Source organism: Eubalaena glacialis, chromosome 3 (genome assembly GCF_028564815.1).
Source record: "Eubalaena glacialis isolate mEubGla1 chromosome 3, mEubGla1.1.hap2.+ XY, whole genome shotgun sequence".
Taxonomy (NCBI): Eukaryota; Metazoa; Chordata; class Mammalia; order Artiodactyla; family Balaenidae; genus Eubalaena; species Eubalaena glacialis.
In genome coordinates, this window is record NC_083718.1 from 27,204,446 (window position 1) to 27,217,048 (window position 12,603).

Genomic DNA, 12,603 nt, shown 5'->3' on the forward strand with positions numbered 1-12,603 from the left:
CAGGATTTCTTGAAGTTCTTACATGGGCTCTTTCTCAACTCTTTCTCCCATTTCCCACAAGAGATATTTCCAAATTTTACCATTCTCCTCAAGCTCTGTAACCTACCACCGTCCTCTTCACTCAGAAAGCAACTAGAGGCCCTGACGTGCCCTGTCTGAAATGTCGTTGCTGATTGACTTGCAGGTTTCCCTCACTAAACTGTGATCTCGACTAGTTAGGGACTGATTCACCGTGCAACTCCAGTTCCTAGTACATTATCTAATAATTCTCAGCAAATGTTTCATGAATGAATGAACGAACAATGATAGAGTCTCTTAAGGAGCAGCCCCCTGCATGCCTAGGAGGAAGAATCACAAGCAGCATTAAATGTTTATATGTATATATAGGCACATGTAGTGGTGAAGCATCTTTAAATAGAGATCACTGTGTGTGTGTGTATGAAAGAATGATACAGGTTATGGAAGATTATTCGTTTTCCTTTATCTTACTTTCCCCTTTGCTTTTCCATTGTGATTCTTTGTGCTCGGATAACTTTATCCCGCTCTTTCAACAGCTGTACCTCCTGCACCCCAGAAAATTTCTCAATTTTCTTACTCAGTATTCAGGACAATATTCTCATGACAGGTATTCTGAATAGGTTAAGAATTCTGAAGACCACAAGAGAACTGCCACTTCCTTACATTACAAATTTCCATTCAGTCTTCTTTTCTCAAGCTTCAATTATCTCAACTCCTTTAGCTATTCCATAAATGGTAGGTAACATGCTAGATCAGCAAATTTAAATTTTTATGCTAAGTTATTATCATCTCAAATGAGATTTGTAATTGGCACTCATAAGAAATTAATTATTAATATCCGTTTCAATGACTTTCCTTCCACAATCTGATTGCTGAAGTGTTTGCTGTTTTAAAAAGAAGCTGTCATCACATTACTACTCATTTTCAATTTATGGTCATTCTGCCCCAACCCAAGATCTTTATATGCAAAACTTTGGGTCATTCTAATCATTCTTCATTTTGTCAGCTTAATTAATTTGAAAGTAACCTGGGTTTTATTGTAGAAAATTAGTAACAATCCATGGATAATGTTAAATATTTTAAGAATAGTTTTAAAATAATTAGCAGTTTGTCATTCCATAGGGCTAGACATACTAAATAAATTTGTGTTTTAAACTGTTATGATCACCTTTAAAAAACAAAATATCTTAAAATAGTTGTCACAAGGCATTAATTAGCAATATGTAGGAATTATAAAATAAAATGTGAAATTAACAAGGACAAGCAATTCTTAAAATGATCTTTCAATTAGAAATGAAGTCTGTAGAGTGTTTAATTTTCATCTATCACCATCATTGTTATATAGTCCTTGTAATGAATTGAATTCGATTCTGGATCAATTGCAGCAGACAACATTTCTTCCATTTCCTCCTGAGAAAAAGGCTCACCTGGGAGGAACAAGAAGGGAAACTCATCATTTACAATCCTCTGATTTTTTTTCTTTCTCTTTCCACTAGCCCACTTAATTGCCGTGGAGCCCCACCATCCCCCATTGTGTCTCTAGTTACTCTCCCTGGGGCCATAAAGCCAGCACATCATGACAGTCCAGAGATTCAAAGAGCACGCTGTTGGACCCCTGGCAAATTCTGGAGTTATTTTACCTTGCAGGTATCGTATCTCAAGCAACCTATAGAATCAATCGTTTCAGCCAAAACAGCAGGAGGACATGAAAACATCATAAATAAGGTTGTTTACTTACTTAAATTAAAACCACTAAAATTGCCCAAGGATTAACCTGAAGTCATAGTTTTACAGGGAGTCTAATCATTATATTTAGTAAGGGTATGAAGAAAGGATTAACTGGTTGCTGTGCAGAAATGCTGAAGAAGAGATAACAGAGGTTTAAGCTATAACAATGTCTACGAATATTCTCTAACCAGGGTAGGTCAATTTAGTGATCCAGCTGCACCCAGGGAGACAGATGCATTCATCAGCCATTTCAAAACAGTCCTCTTTGTTATAGTTTGGTCCAGTGCTGCTGTCAAATGAAACCACAAGTTGGAGAGAAAATCTGTGGGCTTTAGTTGGATTCAGATAATAGCTGAAGGCCACCTTGGATATTGGTTTCACCAAGATGAAAAGCAAATTCAGGAAGAACATTGGAAACACTGTCATTTATTTAAGATAGAACTTTGTGCTGATATTAAACAAAAATACAGAAACATCCAAATCGCCACCTCACCCCTAAAGAGTCTTAATCCAAGCAGGTAAATTACTAAGGCCTGAGAATTACCTACCTTCTGAGTTTGTCACCTGCCACTACAAACAACGCTTTCTAAGGTGGAACTCAGTTAATAGTACCGAAATTATTCAAGTGGGGATTTTTATGACAATGATGATAGTATTACCAAACAATGGGAACGTGCTTGAGTTCTTCTGAAATCATGTTTACATCCTAAGGAAAGAAAGAATGCCTAAAATGCCTAAAAAGAAAATTTCTGAATCTTTCTTATAACCTGATTGTTAAATAGTAAATCCACTGCCAATGAACTTTGCTGGGCATGTAAGTCCTTATGAAAATACTGACAATAAACATTTATCGAGAACTACTGTGTGCCAGGCACTAATCTTAGTGCTTCACAGATATTAACTAAGTTAATCTCCCAACCACCTCATGAGAGGTAAGAACTATTATCCCCACTTACAGCTGAGGACACCAGCACACAAAGAAAACAAGCAGGCAGCCCCAGCCAGTGAGTGGTGGAACTGGATCTGCATGCCAGCAGTCCAACTCGAGGTCCAGGAACCACACTTGACTGCTTGGGACAAGGTTTTGCTCACAGTGAAATACGGAAGGTGGTCACTGCATCCTCAGGCAAGGAAAGAGATATGTAGTATTTGATTAAGGATGGGAGGAAAATAGCTTAAGGATTAAAAGCACAAGTTTGGGAGCCAGACTGCCTGGGTTCAAATGCTCTACTGTCTCATTAGCTTTAAGATCCCAGGCAAGTCACTTAACCTCTCTGTGTCTCAGTTTTCCTGTCTATAAAATGCAGATGATAATAATACTACCTATCTCATAGGCTTGTTATGAGAATTAAGTGTTATTATTTGAATAGCACTTAGAACATTGCCTGGCACATAGGCAGCAATATGTGTTTGTTCAAAAAGTTTTTTTCAAGATCTTCCCTGCTGCTAAATGCTGTCTGACACAATACACATACCTGGACACATGTGGACTTCTATCTTGTAGGAACTTGATTCTATGTGATTTATTATGTTCACCATACAACATCCTGGGCATTTAGAATGCATATTCTCAAAGTGATTAATATTCTGTGGACACTGTGAAAAGTTGCACTGTCTCTGTATCCACTGCAGTCTGTTTCTGATTCCTCTGTTTCAGTCAGTAGCACTACCGTAATACCCGTCGTCCAGGCCAAAGCCTTGTTACTTTTGACTCCGCTCCCATCTTCGTCCCCGGCACTGTTACTCATCACGACCTGTGGATCCTTCTGTAGACACTCCTATTGTATCAGTCCCTTCTTTCCATTCCCATTGCCACTGCCAGATACGGCCCTTCAAAATGCTGAACTAGCCTCCTAACTGGTCTCCCCAGTCTCTCCTCTTTCTCGCTCATCTCACAAACCTACCAGCACCAGATTAACCTTCCCACAATCTCTCCTGCATTGTGTGATTCACCTGCTCAGAACCCTACAATGCTTCTCCATTGCCCGCAGGATGAATGCTCCTGAGCCCCGGCCTCCGCAATCTAGTCCCAGTCAATCGACCTAGATTCATTTCCTACCGTTTGCCAACAAGACCCTCTGGGCCCTGTCTTCTCACAGGCTCCCGAAATATCGTGCTCATTCCCACCTCCCAGTTTTTGTTCATACTTTTTATCAGTCTATGTCTCCCCCTCTTCAGCCCCTTCACCCATTCTACATTCACCTCCTCACTCATTCATTAATTCAACCAACATTCGCTGAGACTTACTATGCGTGGGAGGTGCTACAATGCGGAAGATTTTACCCCTGCTCTCAATAACCCACCCAGGGAATTCTACCATCTTAACAAACCTATTTTCTCTTTAAGTCTTCCCAGACCAAGCTTTCCAGGCTGGTCCAGCCCACATTGATCTTCTGATACTCACTTTTTTCTACTGTCTTATATTTTGAATTGTTTTATAAGTTGGTTTTATTTCCTCCAATAAGACTATAATTTCCTTGAGAAAGGGAGCCGATTTTAGTATCATTACCTCTTGCTGTGCTTAGTATCCCTCACCTACACAGTGGGCATATCATACTAATGACATTGAACTGTTTTGGCGAAATCCATATTGCCTAATATAACCTAGGATTTACTTCCCTTAAAGTAATTCCTAGGCTGGTGCTTTGAAACATAACATTTCCATCAAAGTTAACCCCTACGATAATTTTAACAAGGTCATGAGTTCTTGGATGGCAGTTATGACGATCATGCCACTCTTACTCTCACCCCCTGTATTCTCACCTAATGGGGGATCAAGTCAAAAATGGTCCAATCAGTGGCACATGGAGATGCAGTCTTAATCTTCCCGACTCAAAATTCCCTGCACTTCTGATTGTCTCAAGTGATTAGCAACTCTGAATCATTCAGGACTCATCTGTGAACTAGTGAACTGAACAGAGACAGAGCTCTAACTTTATATAGGAAGAGGGGAAGTGACCAATATGAGAATGGCTTCAAAAGAATGTCCATTAGGCTACTGACATTCAGGGAAAACAAATTTACACATCAGCCTAAGCAGAGAGAATTCCTAAAGGAAATATGTTGGCATATATAGGTGTGCATATATATGTATGTATGTGTATGTGTGTGTGTGTGTGTGTGTATGCATGCATGTGTGTACAGTTCAAGTGCAAAGCAAATATATATGGTACCATTAGCATAAAAAACTCAAAAATTTTATGTGAATTCATATTTATTTGAGGCTGTATGATCCCTAACTTCACCAACTGAAAAGTTTTTTTAAAAAGGAATTTTTATAGACTCCAATTCAAATCTTCAATCTAGCAACAAGCATTGATTTATAGTGATTGATAGTTCATGTTTTCCTGGTGGCATACCCTTTATTCTGGAAATACTCTAAGTGAACGGAATGACTTCAATTTATAGAAGTATCATTATACTTTACAAAATCCTATGAGGCAATAATCCATCTCCCCTTAACTTACTCTTTGTCCTCTTACCCCCTATAAAACAGAAGCCACACCAAAACCAAAATAATAAGAAGAGTAAATAACTCCTTTTAACTGGAATGACTGATTTTAAAGTATCCCCTAGAATTTTTGCCTAATTGTTTTTAAATTATTAATCACTTAAATAACTTACTGTTATAAGGTAAGTAATAAATCACTCTCACCTTCTTCAGTCATATACTTGATCAATTCCTCCTTAGAAAGGAACCCACGTTTAGCTGGATCTAACACCTAGGGGGAAAGAAAAGATAGATATTATATTTTTTGTTTGGTGAATAAGTTCTACATGATGAATTTTTCATGTAAATATAAATGTATATAAAATCTGGAATTTACACACCTCAAAAGCTCGAAGAAGGATATCTTCCGGAATTGGTCTATATCTAATTATGCAATAAAAGGAGTAAATGCCACAGTATTTAGCTCAGTCTCTACGTAACAAATGATCACATTAAAAAGAAAAAAAAAACGCTGCTAACATACTAGGATATTTAATAATACTTCCCGCACTGAAATATTTTTGGATATCTAGATGATAAAGTTGAAAGTACTCCACACCCACAAGGAATACTTAGTTAAAAATCACTGGCATGTTTGATGTTATCTATTAGCTTTTTCATTATTGTGGAAAGTAATCCGAACAAAACTTGTTCCCATTATTATCTACTCCCAGGTAGATGAAATTACATGCACTGAGACCCTGTGGGATGCGCTGGAGGCCAGGAGGCTGGAGCACAGGGAGCGAGGAGGAGAATATTTTCAGATGATGCTGGGGAGAGAAACAGGGACCAGAACGTGCAGGGCGCCACCATCCATGAAAGTGACTTTGGTTATTTTTGTTTATTTGGGAACAAAATTTCTACAGTAAACCAACTATGGTAAGCTAATGCTACACCTTCTCCAGAAAAGTAATTAGCGTTAATTCTTATTTATCATTGATAATTCAAAACAGAAGATAATAAGAATGTTGTTGATTTATGCTTTTTGCAGCTTATTTGCCCTTTAATTACACTTTGCTCATTAGATTAATACTGAAGTGGTTGATACTTCGGAGCACATACCATCCAGCAGTTCAGAAGTATAGAGAAAAATTAGAAGGAAGCTATCTTATGATAAATATTGGTTGAGTATAACATATAAAGTGAAAAAGCCAAGTGTTTTGAAATTAATGCAAGTCCAATCATTACCTTACCTTAACAATTGCACTTATTTTCTTACCTTCTTTCCAGTAGTACTTCAGTCATCACTGGAAGAAATTTTTCAAATCGAATGTATCCAGTGGGTTCTTCTTCCTCCACCTAAACATTCAATAAAAAATAGCCACTTATTCATTCAACAAATGTATTGAACAACTACTTTTTTCCAAGCACTGTGCCAAGTGCTGGGGATTTGATAATGAGCATCCTTGGGCATGGTCCCCACTGACCGAATTTATATGCTGGGAGTAGAGACATATATCCATCAACAAACAACAAAGCTGAGTGTCTAATTATAAGTTTATGTTAAGTACAATGAAGTAAAGGAGCATAGAATAAAGAAAACTTTTCTGGGCCAAATCATCAGGAAAGGCATTCATGAAGAAATCACACTTGAGGTCACTTATAAAGGAGGGTAGAAGATAATCAGACAAAGACATCAGGGAAGACGCTCCCAGGTAGATGAGATTACAAGACCCTGTGGGATGCGCTGGAGGCCAGGAGGCTGGAGCACAGGGAGCGAGGAGGAGAATATTTTCAGATGAGGCTGGAGAGAGAAACAGGGACCAGAACGTGCAGGGCGCTACCATCCTTGAAAGTGACTTTGGTTATTATCCTAAGACACTGTTACCCTAAATCACTGAAGGTCTCATAGATGTGTGTCTGAAAGATCACACTGGTTGTAGGTGAGGCAGCTTCTGCTGTAGTCTAAGCAGATATGACAAGGGCTTGGATTAGAGTGGTGGCCATGGAGAGAGAAGTGGGTGCTTTCAAGAAATTTTTAAGAAGTAAAACCAATAAAACCTGGCGCAGCATCTATTATGTGCAAGGATAAGAAAAAAAGAGGAGTCAAGGACAACTCCCGGATTCTGACTTGCACAAATGGGATGGAGTAATGTTTTTGCCTCAGATAAGGAACACTGGGTAAGAGACCAGGTTAGGGGACCAATCTCAATCTCAAGGACTAAAACATCTATCGAATCATTGTAATATGTATTAAATAGCCAGATGGCCTGTGGAACATTGTTATATCACCACTAATTAAGAGAAGACAACACCTAAGAAAGAATTTTTGGTACCCAGCACCATTAGATGAGAATGAGGAAGACTCATGCCCACAAGGTTCAACTTGGATGGTGTGGCTAACAATACGCTATTGATTTTAACTTTCATGTCACGCTATTTATGAGGGGCTGTAAATTTTCCACTCCCTTTCAAAAATTCTATTAAAAGGCTCACACATCCCAGTTCAACAGTGGAGATTTTTAAAGATTTATTCTTTGAGCAAAAGATAAGAAATCTATAGGTGCTGCTAAGTGGAACACACTGTCATCAAATGACAACTATTTTTGAATGTTTATACTAGATTCTTACCTAGTATGAGTGAAGCCCTTGGACTCCACTATTAGCAAAAAATGTCATCCATCTAATGACAGAATGACGTGTTTCAGAACTTCTGAGCCCACCAATACATGAACAATCATTTTCAGTTGCCTCTAGATCCAAGGCAAGCTTTTTGCAAATTAAGGTTCATGTGGCTCCGATGTGCTTGAGTAGCACTCTGTAACTCCCAACCCCACAAGCCTCTTAAAAATAAAATGTCCATCTCATGAGACTGCCTCTGGAGGGATAATTTTTAAATTATAATGTTGAGTTTCTATTCTGATTAATCCAGAAATCTGTTCCAGAAGCTAGAGCAATGGTTTGTTTCCCTTTCCCTACCCGCAACAAACCACTGCAGAGCAAAGTCTTGACCTTGAAAGATCAAAGCTCCTCTTTAATTTCTGAGCATCCTCATTAATCTACAAACTGTTTTTAGTTTTTCTAAAGGGAGTTCAACTCTACAGCACTCTCTCCATCACATGAGAATTCACAAACACATACTATGTCCCTCATAATGCTTCCCCCCCATCGCCACACTCCTGCACAACTTCCACAAGCCCTTGGTGCTCTGAACATGGGTGAAAATGTTGCAGGTCATTCTGGCCTGATAGATCTGTGTAGACCCAAAACTCCACAAAAATAATAAGTTAAAGCAAATCTCCAATAAATCAGGATAGCAGATGAGGCATACATTTTCCTTAGCTTTTTTTTTTTTTTTTTTTTAAAGAGGGATAATGAACAAACAGGGGCCTTGGGGTTAAAAAAAGTAAGAAGAAAAAATATATAAGTCCATCTTCAACTTGGGCAGATTGTGAAAATCTTTCTATGACTCAACACTGTCCTCTAGAGGCCACATCTAATCTGTTCTTTTGTACTAAAAGACGTACAAGCAATGGCATAAAAACAATACAATTATATGATATTTCTAAATACAGCATTAATGAACTGTATAATATATACTATATACTACTTTATATTATAAAAAGTTTTTTATTCTTTAAATAAATTTATTTTTGAATAGTTCTAGATTTACAGAAAACTTGCAAAGATAGTAGAGAGTTCCCATATACCACCCCACCCCGCCCCAGTTTCCTCTATCGTTTACCCTTTCCTTACTACGGGACAACTATACTTGGTTCATTGTCACAACTAATGAACCAATACTGACACATTATTATTTACTAAACTTTATGCTTTATTTGGATTCCATTGGTTTTCTAAAAGGCATTTTAGGGAATTCCCTGGCGGTCCAGTGGTTAGGACTCTGTGCTCTCGCTGCCGAGGGCCTGGGTCCAATCCCTGGTCAGGGAACTAAGATCTTACAAGCTGTGCAGCATGGCCAAAAAGTAAAAATAAAATAAATAAGTTAAGTTTAAAAAAATAAATAAAAAATAAAAGGCATTTAAAAAAATCTGGTACCTTCCTCTACCATAAAAGAGAAACAAGAAGAGTAGGGTAGAATACCACTCCTGGCAATCTGGAAATGAGTGGGTAGAGGGAGGATAACAGGTGGTTCTATTATTTCTGGTGCAGGACAAACTAGTTAACTTTATGAGGCCATGAGTAAGACAGGACAAAAACACTACTTTCTAGAAATGTTATGCAATGATGGCTCAATGATTATTTAAATCCACATATTAAAATGCCTTTAAGATTTAATAGAAATATATCAAATATTGAACCATTCTTTATAGTATATTGTATATATACATATATAGATAGGTAGAGTTATGGGTTGAGTTGTATCTTCCCAAAATTCGTATGTTGGAGTCCCAACCCCTAGTACCTCGGAATGTGACTTATTTGGAGAGAGGGTACTCACTGAGGTAATCAAGTTAAAATGAGGTCATTAGGGTGGGCCCTAATCAAATATGACTGATGTCGTTATAAAAAGGAGAAATTTGGACACAGAGACAAGCACACAGGGAGAACGTCATGTGAACATGAAGACAAGCCATCTACAAGCCAAGGAGAAAGGCCTGGAACAGATCCTTCTCTCATAGCCAACAGAAGGAACCAACCCTGCCAACAACTTAATTCTGTACTTCTAACCTCCAGAACTGTGAGACAATAAACTTCTGTTGTTTAAGCCACTGTTTGTGGTACTTTGTTACAGCAGCTCTAGCAAACTTTATACACACACACACAAACACACACACACGCACATTGTTGTGAAGCTTACATGAGATATGACATAAAGGTTCTTTGTGAACCTTGAATTATTATGATTATCATTATTTCAATCAATAGTGTACGCACTTCTGATTCTATATCATGCAATGATACCTCCTCCGAAAAGAATCAATCTCTGGTGCTAAAATTTTAGACACATCCTCCTTGACCCACCATATGGACCTAACTTTTTACAGAAGTTTGATCTTGCCTCCTATCTGTAAAATGTCACATGGAATGTGACGTGAATGTATTAAACTGCTAGGCTAATATCTTGTCCCTCTAGCCCTGGATCCCTGCCTAGACGACAGGGTATGTGGATTAGCAGCAGTGATGTCTCCACCTTTGCTGTTCCCCTACATGCTTCTTGGACTGATAGGAGAGGGAGAATAATAGACAGCCACCAAACACCTCCCTCCTCTTCAAAAGACAAAAACAAACAAAACAAATATATCTTGTTACTACAAACATGAATGAGGCAAAGTAAGTTATCTAGTCTGTTTCATCTAAGAGAAAGGCTTATGAGCTTGAAAGGAGGTAATAATTAGAAAGTAACCTCAGTAGCATTTATGAATGCAAAGGAAATAAAACCTCTTTGCAGGAAGATCCTCAGCTTAGCCTTCAAGTACCATTTATAGTGAATTCATCTTAATAGCCTGCCAGCAGGTGTCCGCCCTGATACACCTGGCTTCTCCTCCTCCAAAGAACTATGGTGGTAGAGGTGACCTGAAGACACTGCTTCCTTGCCACACAAAGGGGCCACCTCCACAAGGCTAGCACAGTGCCTTCAGAAAGTCCATAGTCTCTTTGCATCCTTGTGCCCAATACAGAGAAGTCTCAATAAATATGTAAATACTGTGGGATATTTTTTTAAAAGCGACATTTATCTAAGTTTCAAAGCATGAGGCAAATACTGTTTCTCACTCTACTTTGGTAAAAGTCAATTTTCTTAATCTGTTTTGCTTCTGAGGAAATTCGGGCACAGGGAAGTTAAGTGCCTATCTTGGTCCTCAAAGTCGGTCAGGTGTTCTGATGGGATCATAGCCCAGGGTTCTTTCTCCCATTCCCATAGTGAAATCATCAGGCCATCTCTTTTCTCATTAAAGCATTATTTATTTTAATGCTGAACTCACTGATAGGTATAATAAAACACAGTGAAAATTCATTTCTCCCCAGTGACATACAATCAGTCAATAAACTGAACTATTTCATGCTTCAAGAAAGCAAGATAATACCAGTAGTTAAGATGGTTTATAAAGCACCTACATTTCATCTAGCTCCAGGTCACCAAATAAGATACACATATGATTTTTTAAAACTACTTATAGTAAAAAATATAAAAACAAGGAGATAAGGAGATACTTCAAGTTCGACTTGAATACCACATATACAAATTTGGACATAAATCATGTTTCAAAACCAAAACACAAATACAATTCAGAAAATATTTCTCTACTTTGGATAGAATAAAATAATAACAAAAATTCATTGGCATTTGCCAGTTATATTGTCTTTACAAATAAAAAATCTTAAAGCTACCTACTTTAGAAAAATTATTTACTCCAAACATTCCAGAGACTGTTGTGTAAAAATTGGGATATGTACTTCTTTTGGGTTATAAGTCTCTTTCTTAGTACTGGAAGTATCAAAAAAGACTGAATCATCTTTTGGCTGGACTATCAGAGAGTCTAAGAAACAACAGGTGGCTAAACCATGTAATCAGTAAGGTTCCTTCCAACTGTAAGTTTCTATAATTTGAAGCAATGGGGGGAGTTCAGTGGCTGTCAAGCCATTAATTTCCCCATTTTATCCTCAGGTCAGGGTTGGGGTGGGGAGGGTAAGAGGCTCCAGCTACACTAATTGTTTCACACCCTTCAGTTTCATTTTCTCTCCACGGAGGCATTGACTGTCCCTCCCTACTCCTAGTAGAGCCCTCTCCTATTTGACAGAGGCAGTAAGTATTGAAGCAATTACCACTAAGGTAATCCCCTACCCATTTATATCAAAAGCAATTGTTTAAAATTGTGTTGCAATAAGACTGGAGGAAAAGCTCTATCCTGGGTTGAGATTTGGTTAAGATTTGGTTAGCACAATAAATATGCAAATACTGTATAAACTTTATTAGGTCCACAGATATATTTAAAATCACATTTATAACAACATGTTAATTTAAAAATATCACTGTTTTTATATTTTATGAAGCAATTTTACTCAAACTCTCTATGTATCTTCAACAACAGACTTTCTGGATTTTTAAAATATTTATTTATTTAATTAATTAATTTATTTGACTGTGCCAGGTCTTCGTTGCGGCATGTGGGATCTTCGTTGCGGCATGCGGGATCTTTAGTTGCGGTACATGAACACTTAGTTGCGGCATGTGGGATCTAGTTCCTTGACCAGGGATTGAACCCGGGCCCCCTGCATTGGGAACATGGTGTCTTAGCCACTGGACCACAGGGAAGTCCCTAGACTTTCTGTTTCTAAGAGTTTGACTACTTTAGATGCCTCATGTAAGTGGAATCATGAAGTATTTGTCTCTTTTGTGACTAGCATTTTCACATATCATAATATCTCCAAGTTTCATTCATGTTACTGTATATGACAGGATTTCC

The 12,603-nt window shown here is 38.0% G+C and overlaps 1 protein-coding gene across 4 annotated transcripts in view; it reads right to left on the reverse strand.

The window, feature by feature from the left end:
* Nucleotides 1-1,026: 1,026 nt before the first annotated feature.
* The window catches only part of EFCAB2 (EF-hand calcium binding domain 2), a 126,650-nt gene continuing 115,073 nt past the window's right edge, over nucleotides 1,027-12,603 (reverse strand). For 3 of the 4 annotated variants that reach the window (XM_061185388.1, XM_061185386.1, XM_061185385.1), the window contains 4 exons: nucleotides 6,456-6,535; nucleotides 5,578-5,620; nucleotides 5,402-5,468; nucleotides 1,034-1,445 (listed from right to left, as the gene is read on the reverse strand). In XM_061185388.1, the coding sequence (XP_061041371.1) occupies nucleotides 1,330-1,445; nucleotides 5,402-5,468; nucleotides 5,578-5,620; nucleotides 6,456-6,535 (306 nt within the window). In that variant the 3' untranslated portion in view covers nucleotides 1,034-1,329. Of the gene's footprint in view, nucleotides 1,446-5,401; nucleotides 5,469-5,577; nucleotides 5,621-6,455; nucleotides 6,536-12,603 lie in introns of all 4 variants that reach the window. The other variant, XM_061185389.1, reaches the window with a different exon arrangement.